This window comes from Helicoverpa armigera, chromosome 14 (assembly GCF_030705265.1).
Source record: "Helicoverpa armigera isolate CAAS_96S chromosome 14, ASM3070526v1, whole genome shotgun sequence".
In the NCBI taxonomy this organism is placed as follows: domain Eukaryota; kingdom Metazoa; phylum Arthropoda; class Insecta; order Lepidoptera; family Noctuidae; genus Helicoverpa; species Helicoverpa armigera.
Genome location: NC_087133.1, coordinates 5,812,451 through 5,837,676, shown reverse-complemented (window position 1 = coordinate 5,837,676; position 25,226 = coordinate 5,812,451). Strand labels below are relative to the sequence as shown.

Genomic DNA, 25,226 nt, shown 5'->3' with positions numbered 1-25,226 from the left:
AGGGTCACTTCAGGGACGCTCCAACCTACCCTTAGGGTTTCAAACCCTGTCTTAAAATTGTCGGAGTTGTGAGCTTTGATTTGCTTTTTCTATGCTGTGGTTGAAAATTGAATGTCGTTACTTGAATTGTTTAGGAGATGTAAGCCTCAGAGAAAAAAGTAAAATATAGACAAGCGCCTGATAGATATATCGTGGCAATAAGTCTCACATCGCAACGTAGCCACGACTTAAATCAAAAGTGGACGAGAAAAACTTATACTTGTTTACTATAACTACATATCCCAAAGTACATCACAATTTTATTTAGTTTTCTATTTTCTTCAAGACATCAACAGTGTTTACTTGTTCGAGTGCGCACTATTTCATACTTCAGAGCATATCACACGGATCTCTATTTTTATATTGGTAGAAACAGTAAAACATATAGTTTTAGAAATCGAATACTTCTAAGGCTATCAAGATAATGCTCTGCAAAATATTTAAACCCAAAATAATTGTCCCTTCGTTAAGATATCAGCACTTCGTTCCATCTTCGATCCTCGATATTCGTAAGGGCTCTTCACATTTCAATGGTTCTTAAGCTCGCCTCATTTATGTCGAATTCGATTTGGGCTGAAATAGAGGGATTAGGAAAACAAAAATAGGGATATCTTCCGGCAGAAACAAAGGAGTTTCCTAACAATTACGTGGATTGGTTTCAATGTTAAGTGTGATGTTGAACGTTTTATTATGGGGAAACAAGATAACAATAAAGATTACTGTTTTAAGTGTATTTTGCAACAATATTGTGTACTGCAGCCACTTTTACTATAGATGAACTGTGGTTCTTAGTTGATAGTAAATAGGTATGTAAGCGAGTAGTAATTAGTTCTAGGAAATCAAATCTAAAAAGTAATGTCATCAAACATTATTGGAAAAGTATTGTTTATCAGAATTGTTTATTAGGAGAAATATTACCTTTAAGATGATACACAGATATTGGATAGATTTTCCTTTACTGGTTTCCCAGAACTTTATTAGCAGTTCCGGCAGATTCCAATAATCACGTAGATACTGTAAGAAATTAGTTAAAGTTTAACAATACTTACGCAATTTTCTTTATTCACAGATACAATGGCCACGACAACAATATACTTGGCGCTGGCTTTGTGTTGTGCCATTGAGGCCATTCACCTGAACTACCGAACGGGCCCAACCCATCAGCTGTTCCTGGATAATATACCACAGTTGCATCTCTCAGGGCCTGGAGCTGCCTTCGCAAAAATTGCAGCTTACGGTCCTCAACCTGCCAGATTACCTGTGCAGGGATTTGGGTGAGAAACAAAAGAAAATCTATGAGTTCTTCGTCATAAACGAGTTTAGCAGTACGAGAATCTAAATGAAAGTTTATATTATATTACAGTAAAAAAATGCTCTAATTACAAAGTAAAGGTACAACTCTTATTTTAGAAATTGTAACTAATATAAATATGCACATTTTTGTATATCACTTTAGTAGTGTTAAAGAATTTTAATGTTGGTTTTGGAACATAAATCAATGCTAAACGTGGAATAATTTAAATTATTTTCCTGTACAGTAATAATTTAAATTCCTTGTTTTGAATGGGCAAAAGGAATCCGGAGTATGAGTTTATGATGTTTTTATTACATTGTGTCTGCATTCTTGAAGTGGCACTAGTCTGAAACCGACAATCGACATATCTGTTTGTATGAAACATAAAAGTGATTTTGTGAATCTCATGCTTCGTGCCTTTCTAGTAGCTTATTTACTGTTTGCACTGCATAGTTGTGTATAATTTTCACTATTGCCTCGGACAGGTTCTTATCCGAATTCTGCACAATTCTATGTTGGCACAATAGCACAAAATGTTAATGAACTAGCTATCTCCAAGAGTGGATGTAGTGCGACAGATATTGGGTAACTTCTATTAGTTTCATTCGCGGAAAACCGTTGTGTGTTCATGATGACATTCGAAATGTGAATTTGAATCTCATCGCCTCGTGCGAACACTGAACATAGAGTACTGGCCATTCCGTGAAATGCAGTTTCGAAAAGAGTTTTTATCCCTGCGTATTTGAAACTTTATCGTGTTCTTTTTTTTAATTTAGAATTTGATGTTTTTTTTTTATACAGTTGTCGCAATGCATTTACGAGTAGTAATAGTGATTTATGTCGCATGGTTTGTGTATGTTCTAAAATGCACCGATTCTGTCAACAGCCCGTCGTCTGACCCAGCCATCTATGGAGCAGCTCTAAGGTTAATTGTTTTTCATGTGTTTGACTAACATTATTAATCTGTCTTACCGTTAATTAATCTTTGTTAACAATACTAACAATTAGTTATATCTAACTACACTTGTCAAGTGAGAAGTGTCAACTACTTAATTTGTAATTCTGATATTGGTAGGTATAGTTTTTAATTACGTTATTAAGTAATGCAGACAATAATATCTTTAAATTACTATTTCGATTAGGATTTTAGGTTGTGTTATTCCTAAAATAATAATCCATTATTATAAATTATTTTCTGCAGTGTAGTGAAATATTAGGTGCACCACTATCTTATAGTACTAGAGTTGAAAAGTCCCCTAAATCCCGCACAAAAAAGTTTGCCGACGAGAAAATATCGTGGCCATACATTACTTGTTTTAAACCTTTTTACCTTCATACTATTTTCATATCATGAATATTTTAAACATACGAATGTCTCTACAGAGAGTGTGAATACCTATACAAGGTAGCTTGAAATAAGTGAAATATCACATTATGATAAGGCATTCACGTCACGGTATAAATACTTGTTTTATTTAGAATTCATTCGTGAAAAGTGGGAGAGTAAATACGACGTAATTTAATGTCGCGTAAGGTTTATATTAGGTGCGATTCACAGCTCTACTGAAATATTGAAAGTCTGAATAAAAATGGTGGTAGGGCGATGACCTCTGATATTGGAATTTAGAGGATTTTTTACGATGATATTTTTGTATACTTTTAATAGGATTAGAATTAAAGAAATAAAGTGTACGATTTTATTATATTCCATATAAACGATAACTTTTCCATCTTCTAAACAATCATGATATGTATTGACGACATGAACATGATAATGGCTATGGAGTGTTAAGATTCAATTGCTTATATCCGAATCAGAGCCTAATATATCAGCAGTCTTTGACTTCAAATATTTAAATCGTAAGTTACAATATAAACGATGTAGAATATGTGATGCTGCATTCATGCTTTGGGAACAGCTTTCAAGCGCTTGCTGAACGTGTATAAGATATTGTTCACGCTAGAAATCAATTGATTTTCCTCACACGACACGTGTTTCCTCTCGTACTTATAGTCCCAAGATTCTGAGGTTTTCAACTGAACGTAAATGAATAAACTTGGCTTTGTATTGCATTCACTTACGTCTGTGAGATAAAGACGACGCATGTTTTCTTAGAAATGTGGAGGAGTATTGTTCAACCACTAAATACATAAGTTGTTTATGCATGACAAATATTTAAAGGGTGTTATTACTAAATAGTATAAATATTACTCTGTGTAAATTCTCATTTCGTGAATATAAATAGTGTTCATATCAAACTTAACCACCAAATCAATATGCATGTTATTTTACAAAAGCAAATGTGAAACCGACGTTTATTTAAAAGCAATTTCAAAATTAAGTAAATAACAATGCATGCGTTATTAAATTTTGGATTTGTTCAAAGCTATTTTTTAATATTTATTCTGTGGTACAGTTTCAGTAACCCCCCACCTCCGTTAGGAGCGGGGCAGGACCCAGCCACCCAGACCTGTGGCTTAGCCCCTCCGTTCTGCACCAAGTCTCGTTATAGAGCCATTGATGGTTCTTGCAACAACCTCGAGAGACCAGCCTGGGGTATGCCGCAGACGCCGTACGGTCGATTGGCCCATTACAATTATGCTGATGGTAAGAACTTACGAATGTTTTGGCTGACAAAATAGTATGAATTTTGCTAAGAAGAACGGTGATAGTCTTCAATTGATTGAAAATTGATTATACTTGTATATCGAAAGAAGACTATGAGCGTTCTTCTTAGCAAAATACATCCTTTTTATCGAGGACAGGGTGAAAGGTAATGAAGATTAGTGACTAATTACTGTTATTACAACGAATGGAAGGATGAGTTAAAGACATTGAGTTGTCGCAATCAAATTGTAAAGTTAGCCGTAGTCCAAACTATCTAGCTTCATTGAAAGTAACCAGTTTTTTACAGTTTTAACCAGGTTTAAGTATAACCAACTATATTGCCACAAAAATGGTTAAAATCTAACCTTTTGATAAAAAAAATATATTTGCTCTGTTTTTAGCAACAATTTTCAAAGTTAATTTATACAAATATCACTTACGTCACCTTGATGGTGTTATGAAGATGCTAGTCGTTACGCATTGCGACGAATTGTGAAACATTGCAACGACTTAATATAATCTATAACATGCCCATGACACAGGATGATATGACATGGCCTTATATTAACTCTACCAATATCTGTAGATAACTTAATACATCTTTCTACACAGCAGGTCTTAGCGTATAAATAATCTTCGGACATTCACCATTCGAAAAAAAGTATAAAAATTAATTGGTTTAACGAAGTTACAACAATAAATTTTAAACTTTTATTTGTTTTTAATCAACTATGATTTATTTCAAAATGCATTTTTCGTGTAAGGTATTTGAGGTTTTTAAACTTTGCTGAAAAACGGAGCAAACTTAATTCGCTTAGGTTGGATTTAATTATAATAACTGTGCAAACTGAAATGAGAACAAATAGGAGCTTTTGACAGGCATTTGTTTGGATTGCATTAATTGCCTTGTATTATATTCTGAGTTATCTATGATGAAAAGTATAAATAGAAATTACCATGAGAATGTATATGAGTATGTGTGAATATACCTCTGGGCTCGTCGAAACGAATGGTTTGAGGAGTGCACGAAAATGCTTTAGGTCGGTGCTCGGCTTATGCAAATGTGTAAAATGCTCACGTTTCAGACATTTGCATGCCATTTCACTCGTCACTGACGAAGCTGCATTATTGATGTTTGCTCGCTTAATCCACCAATAGCACACGAGCAATTTTAAGGAGAAATTGGGCTTCAAATTGTTTGCAATCCTAGGTGACTAGTCGCATCTTTTATTTGATTTTAAGTGAGCAGCCTTTATTACGGTTTTATTGACTAGCTCAATATAATAAAGTACATTTTATTTGAATTCATTTTGTTGCTCCGCTTTGCATTATTGCCTCGCTTTATGGTGCGTAAATCCTTTATCGTAATTTACGGAATTTATAGGTTAGTTTTTTATTTGTTACAACAGTAATTTTACACAACTAATAAATATCAACAAATACTGTAATAGGTAATTTAATTTGAATATTAATTTAGCAATGGCAATGCTATGAACGATAAGCTAATTGGAATTAATTTCTGTTTAGTACAATAATTATCTGAACCAAGTAAATGAAGTGAACGGAGCCATTTATACAAGTGAAATAGTAAACCCCTTTGATAAGATAATTTAACAACTAACGTTAATTTTGTATGCTAATAGTTTCTATTCAACTGAGCCAAAATATATACCTCTATGTTGTAAGAAACCAAATTATGTGAACTTACGTATGTAATATATTATGACGCTCGTAGCTGACATACTTCATACTATGACGTTTCGTAGCCCGTAGCGATGTTCTACGCTGGATGCTACGTGCGTAGCATACGTAATGTCAAAAGCAATATTATGACATATTTTAAAAGCGTTAGGTTAGACGCGCATAGTATAAATTTTGTGGATATATTTCTTTCGGTGAGAAAATAAAGTTGATGTGACGAAATAGAACTGTTTCCTTATTTATTCTATCTCAATAATAAAGAACGCTTTCCTTCACAATCAATCATTAATGCTTATTGCATTTCCAATAAGAGAACTTCCTTTTATTTATTATTTAGTTACGTAGATCGGTACTATTTTCCTCTACTTGGCGACGTTTTGATGAATGATTGTAACGCTTAGCTGTTAATGTATGGCTCTTTCATACAATATGTATGAAGATGAGTATGTTAATTTTGTCTTAATGGCATAGGATGTGAGCGAGTGAATGGGTGCAGGGATTTATGGAGATGGTATATTCCCATAAGGTTTCGTATGATGGTTTGTTACAGTCTGACAGCCTGTAGACTGATTAGTAATAATAATAATAAACATGTATTTACTACATTGTCATCGGCAGGTGCCATAGTTCCCGTAGTTACCCCATTCCTAGTCCATTAGCATCCCATCACAATAGCCCAAGTAGTTTTCATCCATAGTTAGCAATAGTTTAGCACAGAACCGGGGATTGTCCTTGGGTACATTTCTATAGTGTATACAGGGATAATCGTCGGTTTTGTGTCACCATTTCATTAAAGTTGTCTCAAAAGGGCTTCAGCGTGTTGGCTTCGGCCCCACGTTCGCCTCCCAAAAATCCGGGACTCTATAGTCCCGAGGTCTGGAAGAGACATACAGGTATAATAATAATAATTTATTTATTTGCTCAAACACATGTGTACATACAATAATAAAAAATCGCATGCAAGATATTAAATTGGATAGAGTTCTAGACATGTTTGCCATGATCAATGGCGTGCAAATATAATTCTGATTAATAATCTATTTCTATGACTAACTATTTACAGTTATTATCCTACAAATGTGAAAGTATATATTAATTAGTAACAATAGTTAGTCTCTAAATTAATGTATATAATGTCAATAATAATATAAATTAATGTAAATAATATTAAATCGTATTTTGTCTTTATTTATATAAATTAAATTACATCGAACCAAATTTATCATTTAAAAAGTCACTTACACTATAATAGGCTTTTTCAACAAGAAACAATTTTACTTTCTGCTTAAATTGATCGCTACTTAGATCTTTCCAACTTTTAGGAAATTTGTTATAAATAATTGGAGCCATGCAAATAACACTTTTGCGCATAAGTGCAGTCCTGGACGGATGTAAACAAAGTTTAGTTGTATCGCGTCGATTTCGGGGAAAACATTCTGCCATACGCGGAAACAGATTTGGATTCCGTTTTACAAATAAAGCCGTTTCTAATATGTAAAGGGACGGTAGTGTCAGAATCTTGTAACGAATGAAATACGGCTTACAAGAATCTCTAATGTCCAATCTAAACATTGACCTCAGACACCGCTTTTGGGCCTTAAAAGCTATTTCCTTGTCGGTTGAGTTGCCCCAGAAGATCACACCGTATCTTAAAATTGATTCGGTTAGCCCGTAGTACGCTGTTAGCAAAGCATCTATATTAACTGTCCATGATAGCGTGTACAGAGCAAATGCACTGCTACTAATCTTTTTACAAACAGTCTCAATATGAGGCTTCCAATTCAAATTACGGTCAATTATTAAACCTAGAAACTTTGTAGTAGTTACCACGTCAATAGTATTATTATTTCATCATTTATTTATTTTCTAACATATTATTTACATTTTTAAATATTAAATATAAAAATAAAAAACATTTAAAAATATAAAAAATAGGTTGCCACCGATATCGGGTACAGGGTCCAAGGTACCGGTGGTTAGGGTCCCAGAGACAGAAACCTCCTCACAATACGTGCCGTATCAAGGAGTACTGCCTTCTGAATCAGTCCCTTGATCCAGCCGCCCAACGAGAGCCTCCTGAGGTGTTCGTCGAGGCTCTTGGCTATTAAACCATTGGCCGTAACGACAATCGGCACAACAACAGCCGTGTCGACACTCCACATGGCGACAACCTCGTGCGCTAAGTCGAGATACTTTATTTGTTTCTCTTTCTCAGCTTTCACAAGGTTCTCGTCATGCGGAACGGCGACATCGACTATCATAGTATTATTATTATATTTAATGTCAAATTTAGGAAATGTCAATGCACGTTGGCCAAAATGTATAATTACTGTTTTATTAATATTTATTTTCAAATTATTGCTATCCAGCCAATCAATTGTCTTATTTAACGTATTGGTTACATCTTCTTCATACAAGTCTCGATGGCGACAAGGTATAGTAATCGTACTGTCGTCCGCGAATAGTGTCATAGGATGATTAATAGATTTCGGAAAATCATTTATATAGAGGGTAAAGAGAGAAGGTCCTAGTACACTTCCCTGCGGTACACCATGGATAACGTTACGTTCTTCAGATAAGAATATTTCCTCTCGTTTAGTGTCACTGTTTATCCTACTGATTTCCGTCACTTGTATTCTATCGCGTAAGTAAGACTCTAAGAGTTTTAAGATGTTTCCTCGAATACCGTAAGTCTCAAGCTTTTGCAATAGTATATCGTGCTGTACGTAGTCGAATGCTTGCGACATGTCACAAAAAATTGCACATTAGTGGTTTGAAATTAGATTAATTAAATACTAGTAATGGCATTGCAGTTTGGGGATTTAAAGCCTCAAAAGTACTGTGAGATGTAAAAGTAAACGAAAAGACAAATTAGGAACTAGTTAAATGTTCTAAAATTGTTCACTATCATGTACTTCAAAATAAAATTAAGAAGGAATACTGACTTAGAAGAACATAGAAGCAATATCAAAACCATTAAGGAAAGGTTACATTCATCTTACTCAACACTTCACTCAGAGCAAATCGGTAATATGGATACGACACATAAGCATAAAACAAGATGATCACACAAGACTTTATTTCCAGGTGTAAACGCGTTCCCTCGCTCCAGATCTGGTCGTCCACTTCCGAACGTTAGAGAGATCAGTCTCCGTCTCTTCCCCGACAAGCAACTGATTGACCCCGTATGGACCCTCATGACACAACAGTGGGGGCAGATTATCACCCACGATATGTCTCTTACTGCTGGAGTGGTGCAGTCACGTAAGTAGTACAAAATTATTTTTAATTATATGTTTTTTAGTTCCAATACTCATGTTTGAGAACCTCATATATTTTATAGAAATGTACAATACAGTAGCACAATCAAGATCAAAAATCATTTATTCAAAGTATGCTGAAAAACGGCACTTTTCAAATGTCAGAATTTTAAGAGACAGCCCCAAAACGCCCACCCTTCACCACTTCGTATGGTTTTACTGCTGTTACTATTCATTTTAACATTGGATAGCTGATTGTAAAGTCATTTGCATACTTCGTTGCAGACATATGTATTTATAAAGTTTTGGTCTATATTTTTGAACCAACTTCAAAACTAGTAACGACTGCAAGTTCTTTCTTAACTAAACCTACTTAAAGGCGACGTACACTCACTACTTTAGGATTATTGGATTTCGTACAAACAATGTTAGGTACTTCCCAGGAACTTCATTGACACCGATAGAGTGTTGTTGAAAGGATAATAAATTGTTTCAAATAAAGAAACGGGACAAAATATTGGTATTGTTCTGTAGGTAATTTTCTTATATTTCATGACTAAGCGGAACTTTCGCAGTTTGAACACGTTCTCCCATAATTTTGTTCAAGGGAACTGTTAAAAATATTTATACCGAATCTTACAAAATGTTAGAGCGCTGACCTCGCAACCTATTTGTACTGATGATAAAGTCAAATTATAAATAGTTTTCATTAAGCATACTTGTAGGTGCAATATATCATAAGTAACCTAAGATCGTTTCGACTCTCTAACAGTCGTTCTACGTTACTTAAGTTTTCTCAGTAAATGTACTGCACAAAGTATTCATCCATCTTTCAGACGTACTTTCGAGAACCCGTACGTCTTCTGACATTAATTAATTATAATTGTTTTTCTACAGCATTCGCTACAGAAGCCGAGAGTAAGTTTAATGTGTATGTGTGTTACTAAAATGTCAATGTGTGTGTTGTACTGTCATGTGTCTCTTAACATTATGTGTGTCACAATTTCGTGTTTGTATTCACTATTTTTGTACGTTTTTAATCATTTTAGTTATAAGTGAAAGCCCGTAATTGATGATATATCGAATAACGATATATCATCAATAAAATATCTGTTGTATGTGTAACTAATCTAAGTACGTTTTCTACAGAAAAACCCATAACTTTTGGTTTTCTTATATATGGCATATTCTTTTATATGTTATAATTTAGTAGTTAGTCAATATATACCTATTTACTTGTAAGGTATGAAACATGGTTGCATTCGTGAAAATCATGAAACTTATTGTCTATTCAAAACAATAACTTGAAAACGTCATTTCAAAGCAAAGCGAATCGTAACGGAAAAAGGTATAATACCATATTGTTGTGACTAGTCCCGATAGCAAAGGAATAAAAAAGTAAATCTTTTCAAATATCGAAGAAAACGTCTTGGAACATTCTCGATTTTAAGAAACAATTTTCTGATTCACAAGGGCGTCTTTTACGATTGACTGCTCAAATAGAAGTTGTTGACAACGAGAGACGCGACTTAATAAAACCTTATCTATTATAGAGAAAAATGCTGGATCAGCAATATCCGGAAAGGAAAATGTTCGTTACAAAATTTTTCTGCAGTAATTTTCCTTGAACACAACATATGGTTTATTTATAAAAAATCGTAGATAGCATATAAACAAAAAAAAAAAAACATGATTTTTTAAGTTTATCAACCTTTACATTAACTACCATTTTTTTCATAATTAATAATTTATTCGGTGTTACTTAATCTATTATTATTAAAAGAAACATGTTTTTCGTAACTAACTTCATGTTTGCTAACTCTAAATAAGTGTTAATTTTTTATTTATACCCTATACTTTTCTCTCAGATAAGGAGCTGGTCACATGCTGTGATGACAACGGCCGCCTAACCCCTGATGTGACCACCAACCCCGTGTGCGCGCCCCTGCTCATCCCCCCCAATGACCCGGTGCACGGGCCGCAAGGAACTCAATGTATGAACTTCGTGAGGACTGGCACTACCAGGGATAGAGGATGTACTTCACCTAATGCTCCGGCTGAACCTGTAAGTAAACCTTTTTTTTTATCAAACTTTTTTTTAAAGTGACAGCTGCGGTGATACCGCAAATAATACTTAGGTACCTTCTGTTTTGCACACTGTGCTCCAACACTTACACAATTACATACCTCTACTGACGGTCCGTTTGAAATATGGGGCGTGGCGAAATATTGGGACTTGAGTATTTAAGTTTTATTGCTATCGACTAGCCGGAGACTAGACTAGTAGGAGACGGACTAAAACCTAACTCTGTTTCTCATGGAGTGCTTTTTCAACCTGTGCCGCGATAACTCTCTCGAACAATCTTGAAGACCCGGCAGGCATTGACCCCAAAGGCCTAGCTTCTGTTCTACTTTAGCATTAATTGCTATAGCTGTAAAGTTCAAATTACAATGCTAAGAAGTTTTAATGATTTAAGTTGAGGCTTTTTAAGAGACTAGTATGTGATGTAGCCTTAAGTGAGAGATCTTGGAAAATTACACTGAATGTTTATGTATCTAATGTTTTACTCGTCTAAATGTTTTAATGTGCTTTAAGAAGCGTATCTTCATGTCTAACGAACCTCAAGATTGCTTTTCTGATAAAGTGTCATTACGAAAACGAATTTTCAGTTATCTTGTGATATGAAGTTGCTTTTTCATAATTTTTTAACGCACGTTACTAACCCTCTCTTAAAAATGAATACATTTTCTTCTTGTTGTGACTGCGGTTATACTTTTGTCAATCTGTTTATGCGGTAAATTTTTTTGACCTATTCAAAGGGATACGTTTTCTTTGTTAAGAATGCTCTTGGGGGTGGTTTCGCTTTGAGTGACTGTCGACGGAGGTCAACAAGCTTCTGGGACTTGTTTGTCTTTGTACTTTTTATATGATTTTATTGACGGAACGGTTTCTGGTAGTGTCATACAATGCCCATGAGAGGATCGATCTGACCCCTTTCTTTTTCAAAAAATGTTTTTCTCTCGTTAGGCGTTAGGAAAGTAACATGTATTACATATATTGTTATCAGAAACCAGTTCTTATTTATAGATTGAAGAATGGTTTTAAGTAGGCGTGCATCCTATTTTTAGTACAATTCGATTTTCATAGTCCACGCATATATCTATATCTTTCTCGCTTGACAATATTTCAGAATGTAAACAATAAATTATTTCAAAAATGCATTTGTTTCACAAAAATCCAATAATGTTTCTGTCTATTTTAATTTTACATCGCATATTTCATGGACAATATTTTTGAGCAATTTCGTGAAACCCTTTTAATACTTAATAGTCGTGGATATTTATTTTGTGTATAACATTTTAGTGGGCGTACATATTTTTGCTTATTTAGGCACACGTCAAGATATTTTACATGCGCTTTTATTAAAGCTAAATGAATATTCAACAAACCCAACTTTAAGGTTTTGTAGAAAAACATGTGTACAGAAACACCTAGGGTAAATTACTTCTTATAAACTAAGTTTGAAAATAAATAAAGCTTATAATGTTATTTACACTCTGATTCCTAGCTTCGTATTGATTTAACGTTATTTGATTATAGTCAGTGATTTATTCGTATGTACATCTTGAACCATTAATTTTCCTTCAAACGCCACTGATATATACCAAAGCTCTCAGAATATATGGTTGCTTAATACTTAGGTGTCTATATTTCATGCGAGCATAGAAATATAGTGAAAATCAGCTTTTACGATTTATCGTTAACAAGCAATACACAAACTTTCTACAAATAAGTAATTTATTGTGTTTTCTTGACGTGACATTTGATTTAGATGATCGATGTTTCAGACTTTCGGAGACCAATACAGAATTGGCCTTTACTTAACTCATAACATGTTTATATACATACTTGTGTCTTTTAGCCTGCGTGCACACTCCAGCCTATTGCAGACTGACTGAATTCAATCAAAGTTTGTAGTCAGTCTGATACCTGACGAATACCTAATCGTTGTTACGAGTGTTTTTCCATTCATCAACTATCGGCCGACTAAATGTTTGTAGTGTGCGCGGGCTCTTATTGGAATTATCAAAACTGAATTAATATACAACTGTCAGTTTCTTATTCCGCGTAAAGAAACAAATCGATGTTTTTTTTTATCTCTAGAAAATTATACTATAAATATACAAAATAAATAGATATATAATAGATAAATTAAATTAAATTAAATAATAGATAATAGATAAATTATCTATATCTATAAATATACCTTAACAGAAAAGGTATTACTTTGTAAAAATGTTCACATTTTGTCACATACTTAATATATATTTTTATACAGATTACAACAGTCACAGCTTTCATGGACCTGTCCCTGGTATATGGCAGCAGTGCTGGTCAAGCCAACCCCGTCAGAGCTTTTCAAGGAGGACGTCTGCTGACCACCGTGAGAAGTGGCCGGGAGTGGCCACCACAGGACCCCAACATCACCATCACCTGCGAATCAGCGCAGTCACCAAATGAACCTTGTTACCTGACTGGTAAGGTTGATTTTTAAATGATGGTTAAAATTCTTTAATGATAAAGGACATTGGGCGATTCCGGTCCAAATGTCCACCACGAACGAGACCTATATGGCCAGATAGCCCGTTAAATATAGAACATTTTTTGTTATGACAGTAAAAAAAAATATAATGCCAGAAAAAAGTTATAGCAAAATCAAATAAAACATTTTATAGATTTTTTCAATTTCATTTTTTCAATTACTTTCGTGATGTTCGATTTTCGTACTTTGTGTAACTTCTAACAAAATAGAATTGTTCATTATTAGAGAGAAGACACCACCAGTTACATCGAACTTTCTTTCTTAGATCCAGGCACCGCTGAGTACATTCAAGCACTTCTGGCGCCTCAATTGGTTAGTGATTCGTACATCCATCGGGCAAAAAAATATGGGCTGTTTACATGCAAATGTGTCTTATTCGACTTAGTACTCTCTACTTAGTTTTAGATAAAGTGCGGAAATGGAAGTGGAATAAAATAAAAAATAATAATGATAACATACCTACAAAAACTACCGAAAATTAAGAATACATTTTTGGCTATAACTTTTTTTTTGCATTGTTTTTTTTTTACTTTGTTAGTAAAAGTTACTCTAAATTAAGTGGACTATTTAATTATATAGGTCTCGTTCGTGGTGGACATTTGGACCAAAGTTCATACATTCTTGCCCAATCTCCTTTCCTGTTCATTGTCGAGGATCGTTCTTCTTAGAAATGCAGTATTCATTGTTCTATTTTTATGCTAGGCACTGTTGTTGGTTATTAGCATGACTATTATTTATAAGTACTTTTACATCGTGGATAATATTTATCTTATGTGTGTAGTGATAGAATAATGTAGTCTAATATATTATATTTCGTAAATTGCAAACAGATGAACCGATAACAAAATATTTCGCTAATACCAAACGAGGCAAGCGTTTGGCAACCAAACCGTTTTATGTTGATACTACGAATAATCTAGCCTTGAAATATTTTTTCGGGAAACTGAACCAATATTTGTTTAGACATAAAATACTGGCTATCTTAGCCGAGAGGGTTTTCTATAATCCTCTTAAGTATATTGACAGAATTTAAGGCAGCTTAAAGGAAACTGATCATTCTTAGCGAGTGCTTACACAACCATAAGCCGTTTGAATACTGATGGGATCCCCTTGATCTTTGCTTATGAACCCTCGGGGGCAATTACTGTGTCAAGGTTGGTCCAATTAAAATTGGGGAACTTATATAAATATACGTTTATGTCACGACTAGCTTGTGGCTCTTAAAACAGCGTGCAAGCTATGTATTCTATTACATTGAAAATACATTGCTGTTTATGTTTGTGTCAAACACGTGTTGAGAGGGAACAGTGTCACTTTTTGTTTTTGCTTGCAAAACCGATAGCAAGATATTGAATAGCTCGTGTTGTAGTTACTTTTCATAAAAGAAAACTGCGGCGTAGGTGCACAAAATCTAAATGCCCGTTTCCTTTCATTTCCTACAACTACAAACAACGACTTAAGCGCTACTTACTTAGTTAATTAGCGAAGAGCGTTTTAAGTGTTTTTCGTGTATTTATTAAAATAAATTTTCTCTTTCAGGTGATATCCGTGTGAACCAAAACCCTCAGCTCACGGTCCTTCAAGTGATTTTACTACGTGAACACAACCGCATTGCTGACACTCTTGCGCATCTCAACCCTCATTGGAACGATGAGACTCTCTACCAAGAAGCGAGACGTATTCACATCGCGGAAATTCAACACATCAATTACTATGAATATCTACCCATTCTGTTGGGTAAGACTATAAGTTTATTTATTCAAACCATTTAATATTATCACAAATCCAGGACACTATCTAATACACTTAAGTATTGGTATAAAAAAATGTACAATCCAAGTCCCATGAACTATCTTTTATAATATAATCATCGGCACGAATCTTGAGCGTCCCTTTTGTGGTATGAAGTGAGGCGCAGGGGCGGGCTAAAGCGGTGATTGGCCCGCAGTGCATCGCGTCATAGCCGTCACTCGGGATTGTTTTTTTGCTAATAAATCACTTCTGCGCAGATGAAGGTCAGCGCTCAAGATTCGTGCCGATAACTATAACGTGGTGTAAGACTACTTACGCGATAACTAAATAAATAAACCTATGATATAAACTTACTTTCACAATAAATAATACAAAAGTTGAGAATAAGTACATATTTTTCACTCGGAAGCATTCACTGACGTAGGTAATTGACGTTTAATAAAATCATAGGCCATATTGAATTATAAGCCTTATCGAGTCATCGATCATAATCGAATTGGTTATGGAAAGTTCCTTTTATTGTTCATATCTTTTTATTGACAATGGAACTTCCGACTGTCCGAATACCGTATATCAAAAAGTGGTATAAATGCAATTAGCATATATCTACTCGTATACGAGATTGAATGAATAAGTAATATTTGCGTATAGGATGCGTGCACTAGAATATTTTCCAGCTATTTGCAAGACCTTTCAACCTGTTGGACCATCGGAAATCGATGTGTGGCCGATTTAATGTATGGTAATGTTGTTGTCGTACTAGCATGGCTAGCAACCATGGATGCGATAAATGCAATAATAAAGTTAGTGTTTTGTTTTAAATGAACTGTAAAAACTGTAGCTATAATCAGTAGGATAATGTGTCAATTTTGATTTATTTGACATTTTATGTAGGTACATCGAACTATAGAAAAAACAAGTCGGTTGTTTTCACAACAATTTTCCATGTGTCTGATCCATCTAGATTCATCAAGAAGTATGCATTCTTAAATATCTATACTTTAAGTTACTTACAATATGTTTATTTTCATGTGCAGGTCATGAAAACATGATGAAGAATAAACTGATCTACCCGGGGGCTCATGGCTACATCAACGATTACAACCCTGGAGTAGACCCTTCAGTCCTTGATGAGCATGCTACCGCTGCCTTCAGACATTTCCACACATTAATCAGAGGTTACTTGAAGTAAGTACCTTTTTCATATTGCTATGTATGGCTAGTACTGACCATATTTTCTGCACAGGAGGAACTGAAATTTCTGAAAAAAAAAATCAATAATTCGTGGTTTAAACTGTGACTGCGTAACTGCCTTTTTTGTTATTCTCTATCATTAAAATCTGGGCATTAGTGCACTACCAGGTGTGCACTACATCCGTCTATGTATAATAATGTTTTTTGCCAAATTAGGTCTATTGGCATTGCGCCATAGGTACACTTATCGACTATTAATATTAATGAGATAGGAAATTGCAATCGAGATTCCATCTGGGTCTATAATGAAGGTCGAATTTACCATAATAATATCACTCTTTATGTGTTACATTATTATTTATTGACCTTAAATATCTCTGTCTATTTGCTTGGTAGTTTAAGTTTACAGTCACATTAAAGGTTGACTAAATTACCTACCTAATGGTAGACATACTTCAAATTTGTTTTTATTTTTCACAGATTAATTTCGGAGAACCGTCAAGTGGTCGGAACTGTACGTATGAGTGATTGGTTCAACAGGCCTCTTCTTCTGGAACTCGACAACGCCTTTGATCATTTGGCAAGAGGCCTCGCAACTCAGGAGCAAGACTTTAGCGATCAGTTCTGGGACTCCGAAATGACCCAATTCCTTTTCAAGTAAGTTCTTCCTAGTTGAAAACTAATAAAACTTTGCGCTTCGAAGTAATACTACTAAAAACTTCGTCTTTCAATGCCGAAAGTATTTGATTCGTAGAAGATACAAATTACTAGGTACTAGTCTATAAATAAATTTCCAAATTAAGCTTCTGATATCAGCAATGAAGGGTTAACGATGGTCGGTAAATGTCGATGATTTACGACGAAAACAGTCGCCAAAATTGTGCTAAAATTTTACTATATGTATGGAAGATACGAGCGAGATTTATTGCCTCATTAATATTAATACTGATTTAGACTGTTATTATGGTATCAAATTGATATGTCTATAGACATGACCTTTGTTACATCATGTAAGTGATACATGAAGGATTTAATTCAAACTAGCTTCCACCCGGGGTTTCATCTGGGTCTTTTCCGGTTTGTATAAACAATGACCTACATGTACTAGTCTGATATAATTATGGTCATCAAAATTCATTCACTAAGTAGTTTTTGTATGAAAGGAAAACCAAGATTACAAACTTTTGCATTAGTAATAGGTAGGATTATCTTGATGCTTTGTACTAAAATCAAGCCAATGGAAGATTCCTAAAATTACATATAATATATAATGTACGAATGTCTTCTAAGTATATAGGTATTTATCTGACTTCAAAGTTCGTACTATCCTGACTTTGATGTCGCAATTCGAATTTACTTCGTATTCAACGTAATATTATGTTGATTAGATTCATTCAACGTTTCCTATAGAGACGGTTATGACGAAAATAACTGAGATTGTCTTGTTTTGAATGGTTCTTTTGTTTGTCAATGAAGGCCCGTTTTATAAATAGGTACGTAGACTTAAATTAATGGTCAATTAAAACACAATTTAAATTGTTAGCCATCGGATCATTATCCCCAATAAACGGTTACGAATATCGTATGTGGATTATTAATTGGTCAAAAGTACTACAAAGTTTCAAAAGGAAACTTATAACCTAAGTAGTTGAATTTCAGACAGATTCATGAATTTTCCATAAAGGATCATTAGTATAATCCTTAATGGTTTCGTGAAGAACAAAACCATTTTGTATCAGAATTCTAAACTTGAAAAGTATTAGATTTTAATTGTTGAAAATAATCCGATATAATCTGTTATTTATCCTAAATCCAGTTAACTAGTTGTTTGTTTGTTTAACAAGTCTAACACCAAAACTTAGAGATTTAATATTTCAAATGAATGTTGTTTGACGTGCAGGGCGTACATCCTTTTAAACAAGGTCGTGATTATAAAATGTTTTAGAAATAATTGAAGCTTATTTAATGCTTATTACAGAGCAACAGCTTTTCAGTGAAATTCTAAAAGGTTGTAATAACAATTCATGACTTGAAAATTTACATATGATTTTTCATAGTTACGCAACTTTATATTTGATGTAGGCTTAAAAAGCTAATTCTGATTTATCGTTTATTATTATTCTGCGGACTAGCATAGTTACCAAGTACACGTAAATTCCATAACCCAAATTCTTCGCAGTATTGCCCATTAAGGTTGGAACGCTGGCTAATAAAGACTACAACTTGGCCAATTTCGTAGTTTAATGATGAAAATACTTAAAATTTATACTTTATCTTCACTGCAGACGAAACAATACCTTTGGAGGTGACTTGCGTGCTACGGACATCCAACGAGGTCGTGACCATGGATTGGGGTCTTATTCAGCGACGAGAGCTGCTTGCGGCCTGTCTGTGCCTAAGTCTTTCCATGACATGTTGGACTTCATCTCCGAAGAGGTAGGTGCTATTACTGTTAAAATATTAAGATAAAATTGCTGGAAATGTAGCAGTCGCGTGCTTTAATATCACTTTCTGCAGTATAGGTTGTTGGTTAGTATGGAATTAACATATCAACGTATGGGTACCTACTTCACGGAAAGCACATATGTAGTAAGTATTCACTTACCCTGTGTGTTAGGGTTCAGGTATGTAATAGATAAGTTTGGCTCAGAAGACCTATACTTACCTATTGTCGTGATACTTAACGGAACTCTTCACATAGAGTTACTGTCATGTTCTAATATACAAAGCTCATTACGTGTTCCTGGATAAACCTATTATACAACGGACAATGTACTTTACGCTCGAACTATTGTAATAATTAGGATAGTGCGAATTTACCTACTTGTGTGCGGTAGACTAGACCTGTTGTTTAGAAACCCTAATACAAAAGGGTCATAAGCTGACGGTTTGATAATATTATTTGTGACTTCGAAGCAAAACATATGAAACACGACTACAATAATTAATCCAATTTGTTACGACCACGAATTTGTTCCCGACGATGTATTACAACTGTGACATGTATCCACTACGTGCGGCGCCGAACTTTTATCTAAGTTCCCAATGTTCATGCCCTAGATTATCATATCTAGGCAAACAAGAAAGTACTAAGAAACAACAATAAATTCCGAATTACAAGGATAAGCTGTCAATCTGTCATTTTCTTCTTTTTCGCCAGAAGTGTCAAACAAAAGTGACACCGATATCAACATGTTAAAGATTAGACGTATTTATTCATTAAAGTCCGATTTAGTCTGACAGGTGATATATTATTTCTTGGAAAACACAATCTAGCTTCGCCGAAGACAGTCGAGGGTGGTTTATTTGATATGTGGTTAAGAAGGCGACATGTATTTTTCTCAAGTTATTTTTGGATCCGTCAAACTGTTACAGCGGAGGCGTGAGTGGGATTTCTTTACATATGAATTTATGTTGCCACGTAAGACATAAAGCTTGAACACAGTATGTCTTATTATAAAAATAAAATTACTATTTTATTTTACGAAGGTTTTATGTCTGTGTAAGTTTAGTCTTAGCGACATTAATTTACTGTTCAACGACGATGAAGTTCTAGATCCATTTATTTCGAGACTCACACATCAAAGTACTAGCTGTCGCTGGGAATTACTTTGCGCAAAAAGAGCCATAAGCTTTGTCTATAAATGGCTCATCTAACAATGAAATTAGTTCCTGAGCCCTGAGAAATTAGTACCCAAATAATATTACAGTATACATTACTAACTAGACAATCTGTCTTTGTATACGATTAACGTAGCTCACTAATTCCTAGAATAAACAGTATCTGACCTACGGCAATGCCATTTGTTACAGCTACCCGTGTTGTCTCAAAGATTAACGTCGTCAACTTGCCAAGTGCTATCTGCTATTATAAATCTAGTTTACTATGGCTTATAATAATTTAGGTCAGGCTTGATGGTTGCCACAGGCTATTCAATATAAATTCTTGAGGCTCTGTAGGCTAACGTTATTCGGGAGAAATGACAGTTCTAGTTTAAGTGGTTTAGTACTTTAGAGTAAGAGACGGTTAATGAAAGATGCAATCATAAATTATTATTAATGCTCGTTGACATTTATAGAAATGTAATTTCAATGTAAACTTTCTTCAGTAGTTTTAGTACCTCTCGCTAACACTTTTTATCTTATTGACATAGAAAGAGTCAGCAATAGATTTAAAGAAGCTTTGACTTTAATGGAGCTTTGTGCAACTGACGGTTAGACTAAAAGAAAGAAGAACTTAGTTACATAATGTAGAATTTATTTAAGCTATTCTGTTTACTAAACTCATCGACTCCCATGCATGGATCTATAATATTGGTTTATAATAAAGTTCACATTTTTTATATTATATTCGCTAGAAAAGTCATGCTATATTATATTAGAATCAGATATTGATAAGTCGTGCATTGTCAACTGAATTTTAACATAACTTTATTTGATTCTTATATCAACATATTTATCATATTATTCTGTAATTCAAAGGGCAGGCCCACGTAGGATACACATACAATATCTAACATTTGAGCCGTATTGTGTTGCCCACAGCATAATTATTAGTAAAAAAACACGTAAGTATTAGTTACTTGTAACCTTTGTAATATTACAACAGTCTGTTCTCGTGTAGGCGGACATACTGACGGCCGGAGTAACTAAGACGAAGTTTATTTTAGGACAAACCTTTGATCAATATTATCAATTCGGTCTATCGCAATAGGTTAGAATAATATTAGACAAAGATTCGATTAACTTCTCTAAAAAATCTAGAAATAATATAAGTCTACATTAAAACTTTGTCTTAGGCTAGATTTTTAGCAAGACAAGTTATATGTAAATTAACCTACAAATATTTTTACATCATACTTATATAGACTGGAAACCAATACCCGGAGAAGGCTCGGGACGTGATGATGACTTACAAAATGTTTTGTTCTAGTAGATGATGAACGAAAAAACAAAATCCGATCAACAATAAACAAACTACTTACATAATACTTTTTTAACAGAATGTCGCAGTTCTTCAAGCTCTATATGAAACCCCTCAAGATGTGGAACTGGTAGTAGCTGGTTCTTTGGAACGCAACGTGCCCGGAGCTCAAGCTGGACCGACGTACTTATGCATCTTGACTGAGCAGTTCTATAGAACTCGAGTCGGTGACCGATACTTCTACGAAAATGGAGCCGATCCCGACACTGCTTTTACGCCAAGTAAGTGTATTAATTTGTCGTATTTTCTTATATGTATAATGAAATAACGAAGGTGGCTTAAACGTGTAAAGTTGTCTGTAGCAAAAAGTATTGTACATGTTTTTTTTTTATAATAGCATGAAAATTAAAAATTTACAATGCAAGCTACTCGTAGAACACGGTAATCACTTCTTTGTCAACCCTAAGTATAGTTTATTACAAACATAATTCCCACACTGACACAAACATACCTACCTACCCATATGTGATACGAAAACGACTAAATATTCATCTTCACGTTGTGATATTTTATATTAGAGTAAAATAAACTTTTGGCTCTTAGCACTTTGACTTGACACTATCTACATGTATGAGTGATCGTCTCAAAAACCATAACTCTCCTAGGTTCTACATTTATTTACTAAAACCACCGTATTTCAAAACTTATCTGACTTCATAGGAATGATGTGTCGCCCTGTACATTTTCTAGAGAATTTCCAATCTGTCTTACAAATACGCAGACTCAGGAAAAATTCTAAAAAAGATTTTTTGTTGAGAGTTTTTGTAGTCTTGCATTAAAGTTTCCTTGAATTTATTACTCTAACTTATGAGAATTTTGACGCATAAAATTATTGAGTTAGTTTATTGAACTGTAGGCACGTAATTGTAACGGAGTCCTCGTACATAATAATATGTTTTTTTTAATTTTTATTTAGAAGATTCACATGTAGCCATAGTAAGTGTAAATAAAACGAAACGACTGAGACAACATTTCAACAAAACATGTATGCATTAAACTAAGCTCGACGTCAGAAATAATATCTAAGCAAAATGTTGAGTCAACATTAATCACAGTATGTGGTTTAAGCAAAATTATAAAAGAAAGATTGTAAAAATTTTGTAGCTCATATTTAATTTTGGGTCATATAAATTAGAGACACACATAATTATGACCCCATAAAGTTAATGTCACAAAGTCACGTAAATCCATGTCCAGCTTTATTTCCCGTTTCCAACAAATAACACCATATCTGCGAATGAATAACATTCCGCCTTCATATTTTTCACCAAAAGCACCATAAAATAAGGATAAAGGCAATTATTCACCAGATTCAGAGCACGTGGCTCGAGTTTATCAAAACAGCCTTTCTTTGTACGCCCTTATTTTATGATTTTCCTCAACACATTTCGCTAATCTGTATGTTTAGTGCAGCGGCAAATAAATGCGGGAACAAATTAGGAAGAATAAGCTTAAATAATAATGAAATATGCCACATGGGAAACCGTGATTTTCTTTGATGGCTGCAACCAAAGATAACTCACTCAATCTTGAAGACTCAGTCCTTTTCCTGATTTTATTGCCCTTTGTGGTTGACAAAATACTTTTTTCTCATCTTTACCCTTATCAGTCACCACCACATCATTCACTCGCATTTGATTCATCACTCACCCAATTTATCCATCCCGCTCCGACTCCATTTAAGTGTATAAATGCTTCACTGTCTCTCTAACTTAGAATTGTTCCGTCCTTCGAAGACAAAAGATTTCCTTCTAAGTTCGTCCACCAAATACTGCAGTTATACGTAAAATAATATTACAAACAAAACAATTTGGTACAAATGTTTCTCGCGAAGTTTGCTTAACTTTATCCCAACAATACCATCTTGTTAGGGCTTTTTGAAAAACTTACGCAATCGTTTACTTCTAGAAAGTTTATTGCCTTTATAAATTGTTGTAGGGCGATGACAGGTGTCTCATTTATGTGCTTACCACTATTAAGACAGCAATCTTTATTTTTCATTTATTTCATAATTAAATTCAGCTTATCTTCTTTACTAATAAGACTCACTACAGTATCAGAACTAATGTATACTTTAGATAGCTTAAAGTAACATCATTTAAATACCTACGTGTAATAATATGTCGTAAGTTTACGCATATTATGAGGTGCAGTTAGATGTTGAAATTAATTTCTGAAACAAACTTATCCAACACAGACTACGTAAGTCCAGTAACTTAGATTAGTTAACTTCTCTAATTTATTATTTTTTCTTTTTCAAACAGGTCAGCTCGAGACGATACGCAAAGGAGCATCTATGTCCCGTCTACTCTGTGACAACGGTGACGGGATCCGAGTCATGCAGCCTCGAGGCTTCCAGCAAATATCGCACGGGTAAGTACTGCCATTATGTACAGCCCGTCTTTATGACTATATGCCGTGGCTTGGAGATATAGAGATAGGCCTTCAAATTACATATATTTGCCAGTTGTGGTGCAGTGTTCGCAGTAACGCGGTTATGCGAGAGATAAGGGAGCATATCGATTGCTTTCAGAATAGATACATATATTGTTCACAAAAAGAACTCGCATACGTATTTAAGTTGACGGTGGGACTTGTTTAACTGTGTATGTTCAATAGGAAGTGGGAAGCTTATGAGACAACAAGTATCTCACATAGATACGTATTGCTATAAATAGCCAACTATTTTAGTCGAAGGAACAAAGCTTAGAAATAATTCTCAGACGTCAACATGATAAAGCCTGGGGGAAGATGAACGTGACATTTAATAAAGTAAAACCCGTTACTTAAATTTGTCTCTTGGAGTCGTGAAATTGATACAGTTTAATATCCCTTTGTATACTAATTAATGCAAATTAATTTCAGGAACAAGGTCGTCCCATGCGATCAGCTGCCGTTTGTCGATCTAACGCTGTGGCAAGATGCTAGAGGTCACTTCTAAGTTTAGGTTACAATTATGTAAAATAATGGCAGACAAAATAAATAAAATAATAATGACAAAATAAGACGTTACCGCTAACATTATTTAGGGTTATTTTGTAAATGACAAAATACTCGTACAACTAGAAAAATAATTTGATAAATTATGACTTATTCTATTTTCCATCACAAAATATTGTCATAACAAAGTTTTTATTTTGTTTTTAGTTACCAGTTCCATAACAACTTTCGAAATAAGGTGTCAATTCTTTGACTGAAACTACTTTATTTATTTTTGGTGATTCGCGGTTTTTTTCTTATCCAGTGTAAAAATGGTAACATATTTTTTTATTTATTTGTACAGATAATGATGCTAAGTTGTAAATGTGTTCATGGCCATTTTACGAATGTAATGTATATATTTTTGTGCTATTCTACAAGTTAAGTACTGTTTAATTAAATAGATTCAGCATATTTTGCTACTGTGTAAAATAACTTTTTACGTACTTTATTTGACATGAATGGTAAGCAAGAAAGTTGTGTGTTTGTAATTAAAAGTGAAAATAAAGTATTTGTTTGTAATTTTAGGGTTTTATTTACATACCTTTTTATCTTGAGAGAAGAATCTACGTCTTCAGGCGAGGAGATTTGGGATTGAAACATAAATATTAGGCAGCAAAGTGTGGGTAAACTAGGACACAAATAAATAAAGGGTTGCTTGATGCTCATTTGTTTGATGAATCCAAATGGGTATCGTATCTCACAAATCTGTTTTGGGTTTAAGAGCGCTATTACAAAATCGAATCGCTCAGGTTTAGGTAAATTAGACGATAGCCGGCAGCACTTGCGCGCGTGTGCGTCTAGTGAAATA

The 25,226-nt window shown here is 34.2% G+C and overlaps 1 protein-coding gene across 4 annotated transcripts in view; it reads left to right on the top strand.

Moving 5' to 3' along the window:
- Positions 1 to 24,931, top strand: part of LOC110380476 (peroxidase) — a 68,628-nt gene extending 43,697 nt beyond the window's left edge. The window contains exons 2-15 of one of the 4 annotated variants that reach the window (XM_021340485.3): positions 1,109 to 1,313; positions 2,220 to 2,258; positions 3,751 to 3,941; positions 8,730 to 8,906; positions 9,800 to 9,820; positions 10,771 to 10,967; positions 13,243 to 13,441; positions 15,046 to 15,243; positions 16,296 to 16,446; positions 16,933 to 17,109; positions 18,738 to 18,888; positions 21,456 to 21,657; positions 23,701 to 23,809; positions 24,302 to 24,931. In XM_021340485.3, coding sequence (XP_021196160.3) covers positions 1,114 to 1,313; positions 2,220 to 2,258; positions 3,751 to 3,941; positions 8,730 to 8,906; positions 9,800 to 9,820; positions 10,771 to 10,967; positions 13,243 to 13,441; positions 15,046 to 15,243; positions 16,296 to 16,446; positions 16,933 to 17,109; positions 18,738 to 18,888; positions 21,456 to 21,657; positions 23,701 to 23,809; positions 24,302 to 24,377 — 2,088 coding nt within the window. In that variant the 5' untranslated portion in view covers positions 1,109 to 1,113 and the 3' untranslated portion in view covers positions 24,378 to 24,931. Of the gene's footprint in view, positions 1 to 1,108; positions 1,314 to 1,513; positions 1,919 to 2,134; positions 2,259 to 3,750; positions 3,942 to 8,729; positions 8,907 to 9,799; positions 9,821 to 10,770; positions 10,968 to 13,242; positions 13,442 to 15,045; positions 15,244 to 16,295; positions 16,447 to 16,932; positions 17,110 to 18,737; positions 18,889 to 21,455; positions 21,658 to 23,700; positions 23,810 to 24,301 lie in introns of those variants that run through there. The other 3 variants (XM_021340506.3, XM_021340504.3, XM_021340501.3) reach the window with 3 other exon arrangements.
- The last annotated feature ends 295 nt before the right edge of the window (positions 24,932 to 25,226 follow it).